We start from the raw sequence: 21,202 nt of genomic DNA, 5'->3' as shown, positions 1-21,202 counted from the left end.
ACAGGAAAAGTGTATTTGAAAATGAATGTTTAAAGGAAAAAGGGAAGAAATGGAATAACAATATGATGTACATTATATTTGAAGCAGGTTTTTAAACTCATTCTTTGTGGTGAACAAGATTTTAACTTTGTCTTTCAAAAAAGACTTTTTCAAAGTAAGTAGATGGTCTTGTAAAACTGTGTGAAATATACCTATTTTGTTACATGATTGAAATTTGTGTGTTGAATGACTACTGCTTATGAACTGGAATAGAATAGAGTTTGGGATAGAAACTGTAGGAAGGTTTATCAGCCTACAACAAAGTATCCCAGGTGAGCTACAGCATGGCTGGTGAACATGGTAGACTATCTTGAAAGGAGTTTTCAGCTATGTCCAACTATTTTATTAATGAACAAGCACAGAAACAATCCAAAGTTTTTATTATTATTATTATTATTATTGCTGTCAAGACAGAACAGAAGTAATTAAGTGAAAGAACAACAGTGTAAGCATATTCTGTGAAAAGAAGAAGCTAGAGTGTCAATGCTTTCCTGCTTTTGGAGGAAGGTAGTGCATAGTGCGTAGAAAGTTTGGTGTATTTTAATAACCGTTGTACTTACTCTGTTTTTATTGTAGCATAGATCCTTTTCCATACTGTTCATTTTATGAACTTCTGGCATCCATCTGTTACAGTTCCAGATCATAGTTGTTGTCAGATTGTTTGGACAAACTGTCAGGCATTTTCTAAGTTAATGACATTTATCACTGGTTCTCCTGGGAAATGAACGTTTGTTGACCATGACTCTTCTGACATTACAAAGGCAATTATTTGCAACAGTATGGTAGCTCTGTGATAAGAGCTGTTAGCCATCACAAGGCTACAGTTGAATCTTTCCAGTGCTCCTGTTGTAAATAATTGAAAGAAAAGTTTGAAAGGGAATGAATGGTTCCTCAGAGAGGAAATTACACAAAGGACTAATGTTCTGCTTCTGGGAAAAGCAAGCAGGATTATAGGTAAATACAGTTTTGCAGTACTTACGTAAGAACAGTATTCTCATAATGAAAACAAACAGGGAAATAGTAGTGGTGGCACAAACAGTTGTGTTAAAAGTATACAAAAATATTAAATCTGAGGAAATAACTTTCTTGATCAGTCAGTAAACAGATTGCCTGATAGCTGACCTGAAGATTGTTTGCCTTTGTGTAAGGAAGAGAAATAATAAACTATTATGCACTTTTTGATGAATAAAATGAACAAACTGGATTCAGCAGATTTGTCATTTGTCACATACAGAACTGACAGGCTTACTGTCCATCACACTAATTTATATTATTTCCAATTTGTCTATTATAATCTAACTTTTGTCTGGTTTATTTTTTTTTCTGATAAATAATTTAGGACTAATAAATTACTCTTCTTCATATGATTTTCCATCTGTAGGAGAAGGTTAAGAAACTAAAGATTATAAGAAGTGGAAGTCCTTCCTGGAAATACCATAGCTTCCTCTATATGTTTTTTGTTCTTGAATGCCTGTGCTGTTGCTGCTCTTCAAAGGCATATTTTTTCATCACTACAGTCTTCCAAGTTACAAAGCATTTTGCATGAATCCTGCCTTTTTGTCCATTCTTTCCAAGATTTCTGCTATAAAGGACATTCCCTTTTAATCTTAAAACTTTCATTTCAGTTATTGTCACCGTCTCCTTTAAAGCCATAACCACTTTCGCAACCTGCCTGTGAAATCTGTCAGTCTGTCCCATATTACTATGTCTCTCTACCTTTGAGACTTACAATCAGAGAAACAACCAGGAAAAAACAAAAAACAACAACAACAAAAAAAGACTTTGTGCTTCTATTCTAGTGCTAAAATTCTAGCTTGAGCTAGAAGACTCTCATTGGGAAGTCATTCAGGAGCATAAAGTCCATTTATCTAGGTCTGTAACACCTGCTACTGAATCACCACAAAGCAGGTTTGTCCCAGTGGCCCATGACTCCAGGGGTTTTGAATCAGGAATCCTTTTCTGGTTGTTTCAATCAGTAGAAACTGGAGTTTCCCATAAATTAGGTGGTTATTCAGCATACTTAGGGATGAAACTGTCCTTATCTGCTTTTGCACTGGGAATTCTCCATCACACTGTCTCTGTGCTTTCTGTTATACTTTACCTGGATGATCTGTCTATGTAATCTCCAAATTTTCTAAACAAATCTGAGAGGATGAAAATGTATTTTTCCTGTGGGTTAGCAAGAGATAATAAGAGTATATGCACATGTGCCAGATTTTGTTGCTAATTTACAAAGATGCAAAATGAGAAAAGGTCACAGGAGCTGATGGGATGATACCAAGATTTATCAGTGTGAATGAGAAAAGAATTTACTGGATTTTAAAGAGGAGTAATGATTTCTTCCTCCCTCTCACCGCAGCTGTTTTACCTTTTTTGCTCACTTTTGCTTGATTATATACAAAATATAAAAAGTGATCAACCAAGATAAAAGTTGTATGCTTTCCAGGATTGTTCTACTTTGTAAGTCAATAATAATCAGAATCCAGATTTACCAAGTAAATAGTTTATTTTGGCTACTCTAACAGGATGTTGGTGATGGATTTCCAATTTGTGACACTATAGGTATTTCTGTGAAGGTTTTAACATGTAAATAATTAATTATTTGCCTTTATTAAAGGATCTTTTCTCTCTTCACTACACTGATACTTTAATTACAGTTTATTATGTAAACAGTAGTGTTTTGAGATCTATTCAATCTCCCATTATGTCCAGGGGTAGACAGAGACAAACCATGCAAATTTTATCAATTTGTCTATCTGTCCTGCCATATGAAACCAAGTAATAATATAATGTAAACTAAAGAACTAATTAACTATCTTAATAATTCAGTGTCTTGTTAGCTTGTTTTTTAAACTTTTAACATACATTTTTACATATATTGGAATAAAATACAATGTTGTGGAAACCAGGCTATTGCATAGATGCAGTCATGCGCTGTTTAAAATATGAAGGTGATTAACTTCCGTCTTCTTTTCCACTGCACCAGAAGTCTTACTGTCTTTGCTCAACCACATCTGCAAGAAGCTGGTTTTAACTGAACAGATTTTCTTATTTATTGAAATTCCAGTGACTTGAGATTTTCCTGTCATTCATGTATGTGTTTGTGGAGAGGTTATTGTTATCGATATTTTAGTTTTTCAAATATTTAAATTTTGTTCACTAGAGTAATTTGGAATTATACAAAAGCTGTTTTATTAACCACATAAATTTCACGATAGGAGACTGATTGTAAAAATCCTGGAGAAATAAATGGCTTGAGTAAATAGTCTATCACCTAATTTATTATCTCCTACAGTACCACATATACCATCTTAACAGTGATCAAAATTCATCAGCAGAGGTATTTTACTGATTGGTATGAAATAACTGGCACTCTCAGTTCCTGGGGCTTCTGCTCTTTGCCCCCTGGTTCAGTTCCATATAAAGGCCAGGAACATGTATACATATAAGCTTTTCCCGCATTCAGAAGAGATCTGAGACATACTGTTAGGGCAGAGATAAAAATGTATTACTTTTTCTTTGGGGTGTTTGGTCTCCAGAGCAAATGATATATCATCACTACCAGAAACACCAGGAAAGGAAGTGGAAGAATTTACACTATACTAATATGTTGTTCCAAAATATAAAGAAAATAAACATTTAGGTGAATATCTAGATGAATAATTCATATATAAGGATCCTAAGAAGTTGGATTTTTACTGTTCCCTCTGAAAAGAATCAGTAGTTTAGGAACTGTGGAGTGGGGGAGAATTTTTTAAGATGGCAGAGAAAGTACTTGGTTATTCACAGATTATATCTAGTGTAGGAGCTGGGGTGTGAGGATAGTCTTATGACTGTATTATGAAGCAGGTGCATGAAAAGGAAACTAAAAGTCCTAAAAGTATACAGCATAAACCAACCTGGGCTATCTCAAGCCTCTTCAAATACATTCCTTATATAAATCAAATAAAGTTATAAAAACTGAAAAACTGTTCAATATTTCCAGTAGGCCTTTTCCACATGGTTTATTTAGTACTTTTTCTTTTCCTTCCAAAAGCATCATCATGTGATCAAGAACTTCAGTCAGCCCTAGAGGAAGCTAAACAACCCCAGAAAGACAATGTGTTCATTCCAGAGTGTGCTCAGGGTGGCCTTTACAAACCAGTGCAGTGTCATCCTTCCACAGGCTACTGCTGGTGTGTTCTCGTGGATACAGGACGTCCCATCCCCGGTACATCAACAAGGTAAGGGAATACATGTTCAGTGCTCGAACCTGCAGTGACTAGCTGCCTTAATGTGCATGTACTAGCATGTAGTTTCCTATTGCTAATGGAATGTTATCATGTAGATTTATTCCACTATAAAGATTGAAGTGAAATAATTCTAAAATCCATTGCAGTAAGTCCAGATGGCCAAAGAGTGATACACTGCAATGCCACGGGCAATATACTCCCCAGATCCTTTATTTTATATTTTTACTTTCCAGTCTTTCTATTTTATGCTGGGAAGCCAAGGCTTAAAGCAGATAATGAATCAGCCCAGAGGAAACCTCACACCCCTTAGCCTGAACATGGAAGAACCGAATAAGATGGTCTATGACAGGAACCACATCCAGCCTCAGAAATGTTTGGTTATTTTTCCAACAACCTCCACAACTATTTCATATAACTTGCTTTGATGGAACAATTGCCTGGGAACCCATAGAGAGGAAATATCATTTTAGTTTGTTATTAATAGAAGCTTGGAGTTCAGTCATGTCGGCTGAGCCGGATGCATGGTAAAGCATTGTAAGCCACATAGAGCAGATGTAGGCAAGGCAAATATCAGATTCTAAAGGATGTTATTTAGGCTGGTTATTGAGGTTTGGCCCTTGTAAGAATGTTATAGAAGCTCATACAAAGTTGGAGGGCAGTATAGATATCTTGATGCAATCACAAATCTTTTCAAGCTTAAATAAAAACCAGTTTTGATCATTTGGCTAATATTTATGAAAACTATTATAAGCCACTTGCTGCAATTTATTATATTCTTGGGAAGCAGCTTTCACATATTCTTCAAGTGCTGATTTACTGATAGCTGTTTATACCATAGTCTATACCAATTAATGTACTAGATGAAATGAGCATGAAATAGTTACCAGTGATCTACTGTTTCTGGCAAGCTGAGTTCCATAAGTTGTCAAAATTAAATATAATAAATTTGGTCCAGAAACTCTAAGATAAGTACAGAGATTCCAGAGGTTCATTTCTACTCTTCCTCTCTTCTCCACTCCTATGTTTGTTTACTGTTTCTTGGTTTTAGTGATCCTTCTTTGAATTATAATTTAAATCATTTTATGGAGGCTTAGTTCTCATTCTCTAGGTTGAGTCCAGCATCCTTTTGTGCTGGTGAAGTAATTGGACTTCTGCTAATATTTTTGCATTCTTAGGAGTGTCCATTTCATCTTGTCCTTTCATTGGATATCATTGTGAAGAGTCTGATTCAGGCTTCTTTATTTTCCCCACATCAAATAGTGATACAAATTGGTAAAATCTTCCCTGAGCCCTCTCTTCTCCAGGTTGAACAGTCTCTGAACAGGCTCACTCAGACTCTCCTTCTTATGTAAAATGCTCCAGTCTCAGTCATTTTCATTATCCTTCCTGGACTCATGCCGGTATGTTTGTCTCTCTTGTCTGGAGGTCCCAGATCTGGATCCAGCACTCCAGATGTGGTTCACCAATGGTGAGTAGAGGGGAAAGCCTTGCTGGATGCATACTTGATGATCCCTGTGGGTCCCTTCCAACTCAAATATTCTATGATTCTGGAACTACACAGTAACTCAGCTGAGGGAGAAGAGGTGGCAGAAACACTGTGCCGCCTATCTTCAAAGTTAGAACACTGGCAAGTTGGATTCAATCTCATGATTTAGGCACAAATCTTTTTGCTTGATGAATGCTCTGCCTGATGGCTTATACTGAAAATATCAGCTGATGTGGTCTTGGTCATTTCTAATTTGTTCAGCTTTGCCAGACTTATGGGGAGTCCTCAGTGGAGAGTTTATGAAGTTCTGAGCACAAGTGCTGAGTTACATCAGTAACTAGAGTGCTTAATTTTATGAGTTTCATACTAAAAGAATGTGTGGTAAATTCTGTTATCTACAGTCCTAGTAAAGAAACAGGTGGGATTCCTGTCTGGAGTTTAAGAGGAGTGTCTAGATCTCATTTCTAAGCAAGATTTATGTGGGTTGGAATCCCATTCATTATTTTTAATTTTAAAGTTCCTTTCAGTCCATATTAATAAAATTAAACTTTTTCCCCTAGCAGGGGGATATAGGGATCAGAATATGATGAAAAAGAAGCAGTTATCTTTTCTTTAATTCATATAAAACGGAAAAGATGAACATGCAAGTCTTCCCTAGTTTAAAGTCTCAGGGGGTCATGCAAAGTGGTGTATGCTATCTTCCAGTTTCCCATTGCAAAAAAAATAAGATGAGTAGCTATTAAACCTCTACTGGAGGATCTGATAGTACTCTTGGTAGAAAGATGGATGCATTGCATTCTGGAATCTTTATTCTGCAAATCTGGATTGAATCACTAGGGGACAATGAAAGAATGGACAGATCAGGGAAGCTCTTGCCAGAACAGCTTAGCATTTTGCATGTTGTTTGTTTTGAAAACATTAATGAGGATGAAATTTGTCATATAATCAGGCTATGAATACCACAATAAAAAGTAGTCCCACAACAAGAAGTTACTAATACTTATTGACCTTCTAATGCCCTGTGATCTGAGGCAAAGATAAATCACTTGTCAGTGAAGATATTCCAGAGAAAAATAATAATTCTAAAGTTATGTGAAGATATGTGAATGAACAAACCATTTTAGGACATGTAAAACAGTAAAACTCAAAAGAAATAGGTGATAATGGTATAAAGCTGGCTTTTATGAATGTCTAGAGGGAATATCAATTTGACTAAAAGGAATACATGCAAAGGAAACAACTATTTTCCTGAAAGTCTTGCCAGTAGAATCTCTACCAGCTTGCTCCGAATACTTTCTGGACATCATACCATGACCCTCAACCCTTTTACTCAACAGGGCCCTGAGTCTCTGTTCTCACTTGTGACTTTTGAGCAACTAGGACCATAGGCAAAATAATTGCCCATCCACTTGAACAAGATTCTCTAGACTTTAAAAAAAAAAAAAAAAAAAAATGTAAATCAGCTACTTCATGAGGTTGCCCACACTGTGGAAAATTCCTGCCAAACCCTTGATTTTCTGCTACTCAGTGCTTCCAAGCAGACTGGTCAGAGCTGTCAAGAGCTGTCATAAGCCCTTGCTGACTCTAGATGCACATTTGGTGCTAGGGAATTTTTGCCTTTTAAAATTCTAAAGACGAACTCTGTATGTCTTGACTACATTATTTTTACCTGACAGTGCTCCATTCTTATACACAATCTCTTTCCCACTCTTTCCCAATGAAAACTGAGACAAGTGTGTTTTTCTTATCAGTTCTTAGTGTGGCTGTGTCTGCATGGCAAATTTCTGATGATTCACGTTGTCTTTCTTCAGTTGCTTCAAAGAAATAAAAGCGTGCTTTTTACATTACTGCACTTTGGCAGCTAATGGGATTTAATAGATTTATTTTATATATGGTGAGCTACATCTGTATCTAAAAAAAATAGAAACTGAAAGAGTAGAAGAGGAGAGATGAAATAAAGTGAAGGCATGGAGCAGTAACAACAGAAGAGGACAGGGGGAATGCAGAGTCAGGTATCAGATTCATCGGAGACCAGGCCGGTTGCCAGATACTACATTAGTGAGTATTGCTCAGAGATTTCCCTTTCACTCTTTTCTTGGCTGATTGAAGTGGTTATCCATCAGGTATCTAAATCCCAACCATGCTATCAAAGCAGCTTCTATTTCCACTGTTCTTTATGGAAAGAAAAGTGTCTGTAGCTCTCTCATGTTTGTGAAACAACACTGTACCTTCTTGCAGCAGCCAAAATTAGATGGAGCAGTGGGCAGTTTCATCATATGAAGTGGAAAAAAATTAAGCATTCAAAGGAAAAAAAATAAGTTTTCATCCTGACTAGTAATTAAAATCTGAACACTTCCGTATTGTTTGTAGAGGCAGTCTGGTCTAACCCCCAAGACATAACTACCATCTAATACTTTTAAAAACAATATTTTGTTCAAAAAAAATCACATCAGTATATTTTGATTAGACATTTTAGTATGCCTTTCAGTAAATATGATTTTGGGGAACTTAGAATAGGAGCATTTCAAAGAAAGATGACCAGTTACATAAAGTATGAAAGAACCTAGATTCAATTAATAGGTATGTATGTGCACATGCATATATGTGGACACAAGTCATATTACTGTGTTTAACCTAGGCCTGAAATTTATCTAAAATGCTGTACATTAAATTCTTCACCTTGAAGCTACTGAGGAGAATGAGAAAATAACATCTCTCAGATTGTGTTAAACTGAGTGAAAAACTACCATGCAATAATAATGGGAGAGTAAGAAACAGAAAAACTCAGCAGTAGATGCTCCCATGCCTCCCAGTCTTGCAAGAAAGATATTGCAAGTGATGTTCAGTTAGTAAATATTTTTTGAAAAAACAAATATCATAGGGTTCCTTGTTACAGGCTAACAATTTGGCTTTAAGTAAACATCATGGAAATAACATAGGAACCAGAATACTCATGAAGCAGGTGAAGAATCAGTCTTTTCCACAACCCATTTCAAGCTATTTCAGACCAATTCACATCCTTCCAGAATCCCTATCAGTTTTTTCCTATAGTTTGAAATGTTAACTGTTCACGATTAGCCCTTCTTGCTTAAACTAACATTCGCTTTGGAGAGAATATAGTGGTAATGCATTTAGTAATGCAGTATTAGCTAAATACCGTACCTGTCTTGCTGTGGTTTTGAAGTTTCTTTTGTGGTGTTTTACATTCACAGAATGAATAGTGTGTCAGATGCCAAAATTTGTTATGCTGCTTATAGCTTTTTGATCTTGCAGGTGGGAGGAGAGACTCATCTTTACTATTATTATATTTTTATTATATATTATTTTATGGCAGTCCCCCACAGTTTTCTCCTTCCTCAGTTTTCCTCCCTGTAAAATGGACTTTGGAACAGATAATAATTACTCAGTTTGGTATCAACCATAGGAAAATAAACATGTTCTGGCTTCCTTGAGGGAAGTGAAAAACAGGCAGATAAATTTGCCTCTTCTCAACAAGAAATCAATTTCTTCCTGGAAAAAAAAGAAGGCACAAGTTTTATTTGAACTATAAAATTGGAAATAAATTAGTTCTAAATTAAATTAACTATGGCTGGTTTTTATTCTCTCCCTGTTTCTTCTTTAGGTATGAACAGCCTAAGTGTGATAACAGTGCCAGAGCTAACCCAACCAAAACAAAGGATTTGTACAAAGGACGCCAGCTTCAAGGTCAGTGAAATAGATGTATTTGATTTCATGAATTCCAGTACTTTGTTTTGTCACTGCAATAACTTATAAAGCAATTCCTTACCTTGTATCTAAACAGTTTATCTTTTAGATATTGCTACATTGAATTGCCAGTGACTGAAGGTTTTGGCTTTGGAATTGTGTGTGTAAATATGAGTCTTAGGATGTTGTCAGAGAAAGTAAGGCTCATTTTTTCAGTGGTTAAAAGGCAGTCACAGCTACTGGCATTATTTCTTACTGTTGTCATACCAGAGAAGTCAGCAAAATCCTTCAGAAATCAGCCTTTATCTTCAGATCTGTGTAAAAAATGTATCCACTTACAGTTTTCGAAGAGCTAACCCTTCAATTTACCTCAGAAAAAATATTATTTTATTCTTCTCTATTGTAGGAACACAATTTATCGATCAGATGTTTTTTTTTTTCTGACTTTTTATGACTGTGAGAGACCTTATTTCTGGGTAGCTGAGCTATACAGAAGTCAATAGATTTGATTCCTTTTTGAACTGGTCTTTTAAGGCATATGGGTGAGGTTTATTAGGTTTTAGTGATATTGCACATGTTATGAGAAAATTATGAATCACTGTCAGCTATTGTAAAGAGTCAGAAAAAAGCAAATGATTTCAGCAGATTGTATGTGTCATGAAAATATTTTAGTTTAGCCACCCAGAGGAGTGTCTAGGCAATAATTCTGAACTGAATATATCCCCTAGTGTTGAAATTCATCTTGAATGAAGCAGACATTAATGTTTTCTGTCATGAAACAAATGTAATTACAAGGGATAATATGAAAAGCAGTAAGAAATGTGAAAGATGTGTTGTTATACCATATATAGTTATATGTTGTGTTCTACGTAGAAATAAGTCAGTCATAGTATTAGCCATAAGCCATCCCATTGCTATCAATTTAAAAATGGCAAGCATGACCCAAAAACATAGCTATCTAGGTATGATGGGACATACAGACAGGAACAGGACTGTCAAGATAGACAAGAAAACATTCATGCAATTTTACACACACCTATTATTTTCTGGATTTTATCTAGAACAAAGCATTTGCTTTGTTTAGATAAACAAGGCAAGGTCCAGAGGTGGTATTGTTCCTCTGAGACTATGAGGAAGACAAACGGAACTGTTTTCCTCAGTGACAACTTTGCACAAGAACAAATAGGTACAAACTACCCTGAATATATGTCACCTGGAAATTGTAAAGTGTTTTCCAATGATTAGAGCAGTGAGATAAGTCTTGTAAGACTAGTAATGGGGCAGAAACTCTGGTTAGTTTTTAGGTAGCTCTTGATCAGTTTATGAGAGAGACAGTGGGAAGGAGAGTGGCATGGCTGAGATACTTGCTCTGCATTGTCTCTTATTGCTTAAAATACTGAATATATACAGGAAGAGATGAAAAGCTTCTTTACACTAAAATTGATTTGGGAGCATGAATTTCACAGGTCTTTTCAAACTGTCTCAATTTCTTTCCGTTCGCAAATAAGAGCCTGAACATGCTTGATGTGCAGTTGGGCTGTTTAGCTCCTCACAGAGTTCAGTGAGAGCCATGTGTGCCACATAAATCCTCAGATATGTGAAATCTAATGGTAAATACACCTCTGTTGACAGTCAGATTGATGATCTTTATCCACCATTTCATCAGCCAGTACTTGTTTACTGAAATTACTTACTGCTGTTGTAACATCAGAGAAGTTAGCAATTATTTCAGGGATAATTTGGGATATATTTTAACAGTCCTAACTCCATGAAACCCAGTGCAAAGCTGACCACTAATGTCAGTGGAAATGAGATCAGGCCTGTTCCTCCTATGTACTCCAGTAATCTCCAACAATTTCTGTCAAAACAGCACTTGCATAGTTATAGGCTTGTATAATTACTTGATTTAATGTATGCTTTTTTTCTGAGTGAAAAGAACATAGACTTATAACAAAGTGAAAACTCAAGAAACAAGTTTGGCACTTAGTTTTGTAAAAGATATATCACTTGCTGGTCACTTCTACCTTTAAAACAAAACAAAACAAAACAAACTGAAAAAGCATTTGATTTTATTTGATTATTAGAGGCAGGATGAGAAGGTGAAGAGTTTCTAGTTTTCAAACATCTACTTATCCAAACCTATAGTGTTTTTAAGCAGTACAGCAATAAAGATTTGTCCGGAGTCAGGATGCTTTACCGAAGAAGCAGTTAAAAATAACTTTAAATGCAGTAAGGTCCTTCCTGATCATTTCATTTTTGATAAGTTAGGCAATGGTCTTTTGATTATCTCTTTCCACTTACGGTATTTTGCACTATGTGAGCTTTAGTCCAACAAACCTTTGCAGCAGTATGAGCTAATAGCTATCATAAATTTTATCTATGACACTGATTTTATCTCCATAGTGTATATTGCTTACTCTCAAATAACCTTTGGCTTCCAAATGCTTTATATTAATTTAAAATAAGGCAAATACCAAAATTTCCTAACATTTCCTAAATAGTTAGGAGCTATCTAGAAAAACCTCCTTCTACACTGCAGCAGCATGAAGTTCATACCTATAGAAGTAATGGAGGGAGGAACTTGCTTCACAGTTGAAGCTGTGTTAGAGGTGTTTATTGTTCTTTCACTCTCTTAAGGTTTTATCTTTTCTCTCTCTCAGCCGGTCTATTATAGTCAAGATATCATCACTCACTTGACAAATTTCTCTCTTATCATAAAATGCAAACACTACATTAAGTAAAAATGAATTGAGTTTACCTTAGGTAGTTATTTTGAAAAGAAGATGTGGAAAGAGGATCTTGCACAAATATAGCTAGGTGTTAACAAGTAACAGGTAAAATCATACAAATGGCTGAGGCAATTCCACTTTTTAATAGAAATGAACCACTGTTGCTCAAAGTTTCTATACTGTAAGCAGTGTTGTAAAGGCATGTTTTCATTGATGTTGTCTAAATTTAAGTACAGCATCTAATTGTTGAATGGTTCCAGGACTGAATAAAATATGTAGGTTAACTGTGCACTGACTTTCAAGGGATAATACATTTTTGAAAGGATGGGTTTGTTTGATTTGCAGCTAATACCCACAAAAATGTAGTAGCCCTGGGTAAAACCACTATGACTGCTTGCTGTGTAAAACTAGAAATATTTTGAAACAATTACTTTATTAGTCTGAATGATCTTAAATAGGATAAGATACACTGATACATCCTCAGGTGGATTAAATTGGCATAGTTCTGCAGTTACACTAATTTATACCACCTGAAAACTTGAACCTACTACATGTTAAGCCAAATATTTTTAGCAATAATTTGCAAATAAAACACAATGCAGTTTTTTTGCAAACACTGATACCTTGTTAAGGCAAAACTGTAGAATGTAATGGCCCATTAGAGTCCATGGCAAAATTCCCACTGATTTAAACTGAGCTGTGAGTATATCCTCACATCCTGAGGGTAATTTAATATAAAACATCTAACACTAAGGCTAATCTAATGTTTTTTTAAGAGTGATCCAAGCCACCTGTATCTGTTAGATTGGGCTGGATGTTATATAATAATAATTCTTCCCGTAAGATTTCTAGTCTTTGATTTTTTTTTTTATTTTTTTTTTTTAAGGCCAAAGAATCTTTCTGACGTTACTTGTGGTTTTAGTTCTGCTCAGAAACTAGTTATTCTGAGATAATGAAAATGAACCCAGAAAGGAGTACAGTGAAAGTCACACACTGGACTTTTTTTACTTTTCTCACAGTGTTTTCAAATGTTCCTATTTTGATCTTTTGTTCTCCACTGTGTTATACAGTAAAATGGAAGCCCTGTGATGAGCTGACATACTCATCTATAGTCTTGAATGCTTTATTTCAGGCTTTTGAATGACTGGTGTGTTAAACTGAAGAACAGTTTTCTGCAGAAGCTGGTTGAGAGCGTTTAAAAGGATATAGTATGTAGGCTAGTTAAAGCTAAATCTATAGGATGATGGAGTGAGATGTAAGTGCTGCTGTGTTTTCATGAACTCATAAGTAGTAGGTCAAATTCAGTCAAGCTGGAGAAATATCACTTAGAACTGTATATATATAGTCTGGGTCTGTAGGTGAAAGAGGTATATTTATTCTGTAGTTTTAATAGGTGAGAATAATCTCAGAAAAAAACATCACTTTAGTGAAGCTGATGAATTTTTCAGAGCAAAAAATTCTAAATAATTTAAAATTGTACTTTAGGTCATCTGTTGTTTATTTAATTTCTCTGCTTAATTTAGTAACATGTATTGTATTTGTTGGAGAGAAGACATGGGATATTGCCAGAAAATAAGGAAAATCCTTATGCAAATTTCATGTAAAACTATCTGTGAGAAGACTTTCCCATGTGCATGGGGTGGTCTCTCCTAGGGAATACAAGGGGATTCCATATGTTGGGAGTTACATTTTATGTTACTATTTATTTCTAAATTCTTAATAATATGTACATAATAAAAGTAATACATTTCTTAATCTAGTCATTCTATCAAACTTTGAAATTCCTGGATCGTGTTAAGCAGATGACTTTCCTGTAGATTGGGTATTCCAAACTAAAGTCTACCTCAGATTAGCAAGGTACACAAAACATTTAGGCAGAGGGAATTGAAGTCAGGCATTTAAACTCGTATCACTTAAAGTGTATTCTAGGTAACATATTTCAGTGTTTTCTTTACTGAGTGCCACAGACAGCAAGTAGGCATATGGATGTACCCAGGAGTTTTGTAGCCCATACTTATGAGTAAGGTATGACTGTGCTCTGTCTCAGGGTGGTGTAGGCTACAAAGATGATGGCTCCTGACCATGACAAGTCTTTGCAGAAGGCAGTTCCTGACCACAGAGAGACTTGTGAGGTCACTTAGGTTGTAAGAAGTGAAGCTCTCATACCTGCTAGCTGTCCTAGAGGGACCTTAGATCAGTGGTCTCCAAATTTAAATACATTATTAAAACATACACAAAAACAGAAATTAGAGAAGGATGAGATAAAGATGAAATAAACAAAATTTCAATTAAAAAAAAATTATTAATGGTATTTTTTTTTTTCTGCACCCCAAATGGGTTCTCTTGCAAAGCCGCTGGGGAGTGCACACAGCATTTTGGAGACCACTGCCTTAGACAGTGGGTAATTTATGTGTTTATAAAGCTAGTCTTGCCTCTGTTTTAAGCAACCTGGAAGAAAGGGACACGTCTTACTCCCTTACATAGACATGGTAGTGTAATGGGAGATTGACAGACCACTCAGCTATATTTGCCTCAAGGGCAAATATTTTTCTTATTGGAAAAGTATGCATCAAATGCAAGAAAGATCTATTTTAAACTCTCTCTCACACTGTGTGTGAGGGCCAGAGAAACTTTGGATAATCATTATATAGTTACATAAGGATATATAGTTAAAATTTGGATAACCCTTAGTATAGCTATAGTGTATTGTTAGTTAACCTGGGAACTATTCTTGTTACCAAGACCTGACATTTGAAATGTAAGTGGAATATTTTGAAAAGTGTTATGGGAAATGTCATTTTGCCAGCACAACATTCTTTAATTTGAAATATCATTATCTTTTTGTGAACCAAAAATAAAGAAATCCAAATGACTAGAAGACACACTAGCTCGAGAGAGGGACACAATGTCCAGTTGGATTTTTAGTCTTAACTGGGTTTCTATGGTTTCGTGTCTTTATGTCAGACCGTTAATTTTGTTTATCTTTCATTTTGGTTTGTTTAAATTTCTTGTTTTCTTTAGTGCAGTATGTTTTTTAAATTCCTATAGTTGTGATACTTCCTCTCTATAGGAAAGGATAATTTGGGAGGGCAAACTGTAGATTGGAAATGACACTGCAACTGTAACACAGTCTACTACAATCTACTGACTTGGGTGAATGTACAGACTCAGTAAGTCCATATAATACAAATCTTGAAAGTGTAATTTTATATATATATATAAAAGTAAAATTCTTCACTTCTACATATTTTCTTTTCCTGAGATGCTGTTCTCAATTAACCCAACTAGAATCCAGTGAAATGCAGCAGTTGCATTGAAGTTTCTGCAGATTTCTACTGGTGAAATAAGATGAGCATTTCACTCTTATTTTTTCCTTCCTGATAGTTTTGCAGCTCTCCAGAAAGCCTCACTGCACATTAAATTTTTTGATCCTACAGCATTTCTGTAAAAATACGAGTATTTGGGGGTTTCAGACACTAAGAAGTGTCTGAAACGTTTCTGTTTTTAATAGTTGAGGTTTATTCTGTGGCACAAGAAGGGTCCAAATTAACAAAATTGTCATCTTTACTTAGCCTTTGTGAGACAGATTTTGAATTTTCCAGCTGGACAAAGTATGGATCGGTGTCCTTCCTCCTTGCAACCCCAAACCAAAATATTGCTTTAGATCCAGGGCCTAAGGTCTGTTGATCACTGTGTTTGTACCCTGTTGATCTGTGGTTAAAGGCGTGCTATGAATGTAAAGATTTTACTTAATGCATGTCTGTTGTACAGTCAATCAATTTACTTATGAACAAGAAAAATCCCTTAAAACTCTTGTTGAATTTGCAGTGTTTTCTGGTTTCACAGCCTACTAGTGACTCAGTTCACAGTTATTGTTTTGTCCTATGGATCTTCGCAAACTTAATTTTGGTATTTAAACATTTGCTCCCAAAAATCATGCATGAGAGCTATTTAACTCATGTAATGTATTTCACATTCATGTGTTTGTTAAGAGAAAGGCAGTTTTTCTAACTGCTCAATTTTCTCTCTATTGTAATGGCTTTATTTACTGTTCCAATGGGATATTCAGCACTGACGCTGAACAGTTTATACTTTGTGGAGCAAAACTCATGATTTAAATTATGGGTAAATTGTGTGTAGATAATTACAGTTTGCTTTTGGTTGTTGGCTCTGTGTCTTCTTTTTCCAAAGTTAAAGAGAATTAATCGGAAATGTTCAAACCACGACGATACAAGACCTGCAGCCAAACAGCTATCATATAAAGTGACTTCAAAGGCATCCTTTTAAAAAATAAAGTGATAGAGGCTTAAATTGCTTTTCCTTTTGAGGTATGTTTCACTACACTGCTACAGTTACTCTGCCTCTGACCTGAGCACCTTGGATTTTGAAAGGTATCAGACTGATTCCTGGCCAAAATGTTGAAGTCCCACCACTGGTTTACCTAATCTTGCTTACTGTGGTTTCACATTGTTCTTTGCTTCCTCTGTTGAGTCTAATGCTGGTACTGAGTAGAAAATAGTCGTATCTTACCACACATTTTAGATGCTTGAATGATTAAAAATGTGCTTGTTTTTAAAAGTATCAATTAAATAATTGAGTTTTTTTTTCTGATAATAATATGGATTATATACATATGCCTTCCTTCCCATGAGCTTCAAATTGTTAGGTCAATTGGCATGTAACTTTCTCCACTGAGCTGTGATTTAAATGGATTATGTTTTTATGATGTAAACATCTTTTGGCTGGATGAGCTAATATTTAAAATATCCCTTTCTGTTATTGGGTATTAAAGCTCTGGGTTGCCTAGTCTGAAGTCCATGAGTTAAAAAAACATTTGAAGTTTCTGGCTGATTTGGCTGAGTCCGTAGCTATCATGCTGAGACTTTTACAGCTTTATTTACAAAGAGATACTTGCCAAAAAGACTCTATACTAAGACCTGCTTAGTTAAATGCTGTAACTATGATGAGAAATTGTTAATGCAAAGCTGGTGTACCTCCACAGCAGTGATGGCAGAACTGAGTAAGCACAGGACAAGGATGAAGGTCTGCCTGGAGCTTGGCTGCTTGTGCAGTGAGGGTGGGAGAGGTGATGCTTAACCTGGAGACGCTGAAGGGTGCTGTAGGGCTAGCCTTGCTCCCATAATGCTGGGGAATGGCTACTTCCCCTTCCAAAGCAGTATCCATGTCCTCTAAGGTATGGGGCTGTAGGAGGAAGCCCAACTTCTTCCTGCAACTCAAGATAGCCTAGGCTTAATAGCTTACTCGAGTGGCTGGATATCTTTCCAGTACCATAGGCTTCATATAGGTCAGTGACAGCTCAGTGAATGGCCCTTTTCACATATCAAGGTACATTATAGTTATCTTGTGCTGGAAGCCTGAAACAACATCTGTGGGGGATGCTCGCCACACAAATATGTGGTTGTCAGAGGAGATCTGAGTGACTGTAAGGTTCATACAACACCAGGGCACCCGATGGATGGGATGAGGGGTAAAAAGCACAGACTGGTATTGCATGTGCTGACTGAGTAAGGGTGCCCACGCTGTAACACAAAGAATTATTTAGCAATGACTAGTGGTGGCTTTGGGAGGACATTGGGCTAAGGCAGGACTTTTTAATGACTATGTGCATCTACTGGTCAGACCTCCTTGTGAAGAGGGAGTTCTGCAATAATTAGTCCTGTATTTCCAGACACCACTGTAAGAGCTTCAGAGAAGCAGAGCACAGAGGATTCTGTCTCTTTAACCTACAACAGTCTTCTTGGGCTTTTGGATTTAGTAACTTCAATATTATTACCCTATTGTCTGACTACATGATTATATTGTAGTCTCCCAGTAGGCAGCTTTGTTCCAGAGGAAAGAAGGCTTGTGAGTTATTTTTCAAGACTCTGCAGATCACATTTATTTCCTGTACACTCCCTTCTGTCCATCTCCCCATCCTGTCTTTAATTACTAATGATCTGGTAACAGTTATTCACATTTCTTTATTTTTGCCTCAATTTGTATTTATTTCTTAACAAAAGAATGTCTTCCCCCCCAGACTAAAAAAAATATTAATAAACAAATATTAGTATCTGGAGGAAAAAAAAAAAAAAAAAAAAAGCTCAAACACATAACTAAAGAGTAGCTTTAGCTTCCAGTTATGTGTGAGTTTGTCCAAAAAAAAATTACAGAGGAAACATTTGAGCTACTAGTAAAGTACCAGTGAAAGACACAGCTGTGTCAAAGCTAGCAAAAGAAAAAACCTGGCTAATTAAAGGTGATGCTACTGGCTCAGCAATAGCATTTCATTCAGTGCTGTATTTAATATTAACCTATAATTTAATGTTTATTTTAAAGACCTATATTAGGACTAATAAACACTGACTTAATGTGCTTCTCACCATTAAAGAAAATGCTGGAGGCTATGCCAAAGAATATAAATTCTGTCTCTCGCCTCACTTGTTGCTATCCTCCTTTTCCAGCCAAATCCCTTGTTAAGTGCAGCGGCCTTGCCTGCTTTGCTGCTCTGTGCCACTGGGTCCTGCTTTCAGTGGGAGATGAGAAAGTCCCTGGTGTGGGACACCTCCAGGGGTCCCTCCAGAGAGGGAGAATGTTCTCCTGTGTTTGACTGGCTTCCTTGGGGGCTGTCACCCAACAGCCGTACAGTTGAAACATCTGGAAAACAAACAAACAAACATGGTATTAACTCAGAGCTAATTTAGAGAGGGTTAATATTTTATTTGTCTTTTACTGAGAAATTTCTAACCACTCTATAAATCTCTGCTTACATTTAGCAGTTCTCTACCTTCACACAGTGTATTTTGCATGGATATCTCTGAACTATTTATAGGAAGGAGCCCACCCATTAAAAAAAAATCAGAACAGTGAATTTTCTACCTAAAAGGAAATGCTATCTTGCAAGACAGTGAAAGTTTGGACAGACTTGGTAATGCCATAGTAGATTAGACTGTAACATGCAGATGTAATATACAGCCCTCCTGGATGAAACTCAGAATACATTACTAGTCAAACCACGCTCAGCAGACAGAGTAGGGAAATCTATCTTATTTTTGTAGACATCACACCAAAGAGGGGGAAAAACACCCACACGGCATTCAATCTTTCCCATCAAGCAAACGGTCATTTTTATAATATCTAGAAGAAGATTAGGGATTTTGAAATAAAAATATTTAATGAGTTCATATATATATAATATCTTATAATAGAATTATGTCTCGATATTCCATTGGTATCTTTTTACGGTTGAATGTATTTCTGGAAATGCCAATCTCCATTGACTGTAGAGGGAGCATGTATGAGCAACATCAGTAGTTGAATATACTTTGATAGTTCAAATTAATGTAATTCCCACCTTACCTGAGCAGTTCATGAAAATGAACAGTTGTTTTATTCTCCAGTCAGATACAATTTGGCTTTGTCTGTACTGTGGTTGATAATATTAAGCTAGGATTAAATCATGCAGCAATATTTCTTCCATGTGCTGTTCCACACTGAAGTACTTTTAGCACAGAAATAAGTTTAAAAAATACTAGTAGGTTATAAGAGCACCTGTTTAAAAAACAACAGATTTTTATTTATTCATTTATTTATTTTCAGATATTCCTTTATCTCAGTTAACAGAAGTATTTGGAATTTTACCTACACTGTGGATATAGGGAGCAATGACTAATGGCCTCCTGAAACAAACTTAGTCTGATGAAGTCTTGAATTTCATTCTCCTTAAACTTGCACTGCTCAGACCTGCTTCCTGGTGTCAAACCCCTAAGCTGCTGTGCATGGATAAATGCTCTGTAGTCCAAGAGATTTCTGTTGACCAGTGATCAGGTGCTTAAAAGCACACAGTGTTTAGCCCTCCCTGGAATAACAGAGATGCTCTGGAATCAAGGGCTGTGAGCCCTTTCTTTCTACTGAACATTATATTTACTATTTTTATTTTTTATTTTTTTTTTTCCTTTTTCTAAAACCAAAGAGACAAAGAGGGAAATACATTTTTACAAAATATTTTGATGCAGCTATTCAACTCTAATATCTAGAAGTGTAAACATTGTATGCTAAACAGCTTTGTTTCTTTTAGCAAGGATTCGCAGAAAATATATCTGAGTCAAGTCAAGATAGTTCTTGCCTTTTAAAAGAAGCCTGTAATTTACAATGAAAATACCTCAGACCCTTTTAAAACAGCTGCTTGTAAATACATGACTATAGATACTGAGGTATTGTCTGTGCCCTGTATAAAATCCTAGCATAAGCAGAATGAACCTTTGATCACATTGGAACCTGAAAGGGATTAAAATATTTGCCCTCATTAAACAAACTTTGACACTGTCTTCCTAAAGCAACTAAGCTTCAAGAAATGCATTAACAAAATCTTGATATAATTTCTGGTACAGTGAAGAAATGGGCGAGGTATCTGATAATAACTAGTGGCAACTGGATTGCAATTCTTGGGTGAGGAGTAGAAAAACAACACAGGAAGAGGGGAGGATTGATGTCATATAAGTTCAATGTTCTCTACTAGAATGCCTGCAGTTATCACCTTGCAATCTTGACAGATGGCAGGAAAAAACTCATATGACTGAACAGAAAATGTGAAAATCTTTTAGTCTGCCAGAGCTGTAATCATAATGAAAAATAACACCTGAACCTTATCATGACAGTGAGTAGGAGTCACATAATAAGACATTATTTCCTTTAAGAGGCATGGTATGGGCCTTCTTTTCCATCTGATAGAGTATATACTGAATGAAAACATGCCATTGATTTTAAGGCTGTTCCCTGTAAAATGGATGTCTTGCACTGTCTTGTTTCTGTCTTGTTTTCATTTTTGGATACAAGTCCTCCTTGATTATCTGGCAGAAACAGCTCTCATGCTTAATCTGCAGATAGGGAGAAATAAATATTTTCATTTCTGAATGGATGTATATCTACAGCTATATTTTCAAGAAGGGATAGCAAAGGTTGGTCGTTTATTCCTTGCATGCAGTCACTTGGAGAAGTGTTCCAGTTTTGAAACA

The 21,202-nt window shown here is 35.9% G+C and overlaps 1 protein-coding gene across 7 annotated transcripts in view; it reads left to right on the top strand.

Annotated features, from left to right (window-relative positions):
* The window catches only part of SMOC2 (SPARC related modular calcium binding 2), a 146,629-nt gene that overhangs the window by 98,181 nt on the left and 27,246 nt on the right, over positions 1-21,202 (top strand). For all 7 annotated transcript variants that reach the window (XM_035322218.1, XM_035322217.1, XM_035322216.1 and 4 more), the window contains exons 8-9: positions 4,076-4,262; positions 9,380-9,462. In XM_035322218.1, coding sequence (XP_035178109.1) covers positions 4,076-4,262; positions 9,380-9,462 — 270 coding nt within the window. The remainder of the gene's footprint in view (positions 1-4,075; positions 4,263-9,379; positions 9,463-21,202) is intronic.

Source organism: Oxyura jamaicensis, chromosome 3 (assembly GCF_011077185.1).
Source record: "Oxyura jamaicensis isolate SHBP4307 breed ruddy duck chromosome 3, BPBGC_Ojam_1.0, whole genome shotgun sequence".
Lineage (NCBI taxonomy): Eukaryota > Metazoa > Chordata > Aves > Anseriformes > Anatidae > Oxyura > Oxyura jamaicensis.
Note: the sequence above shows the minus strand (reverse complement) of the source record. Positions and strands in the feature narration are given on the sequence as shown.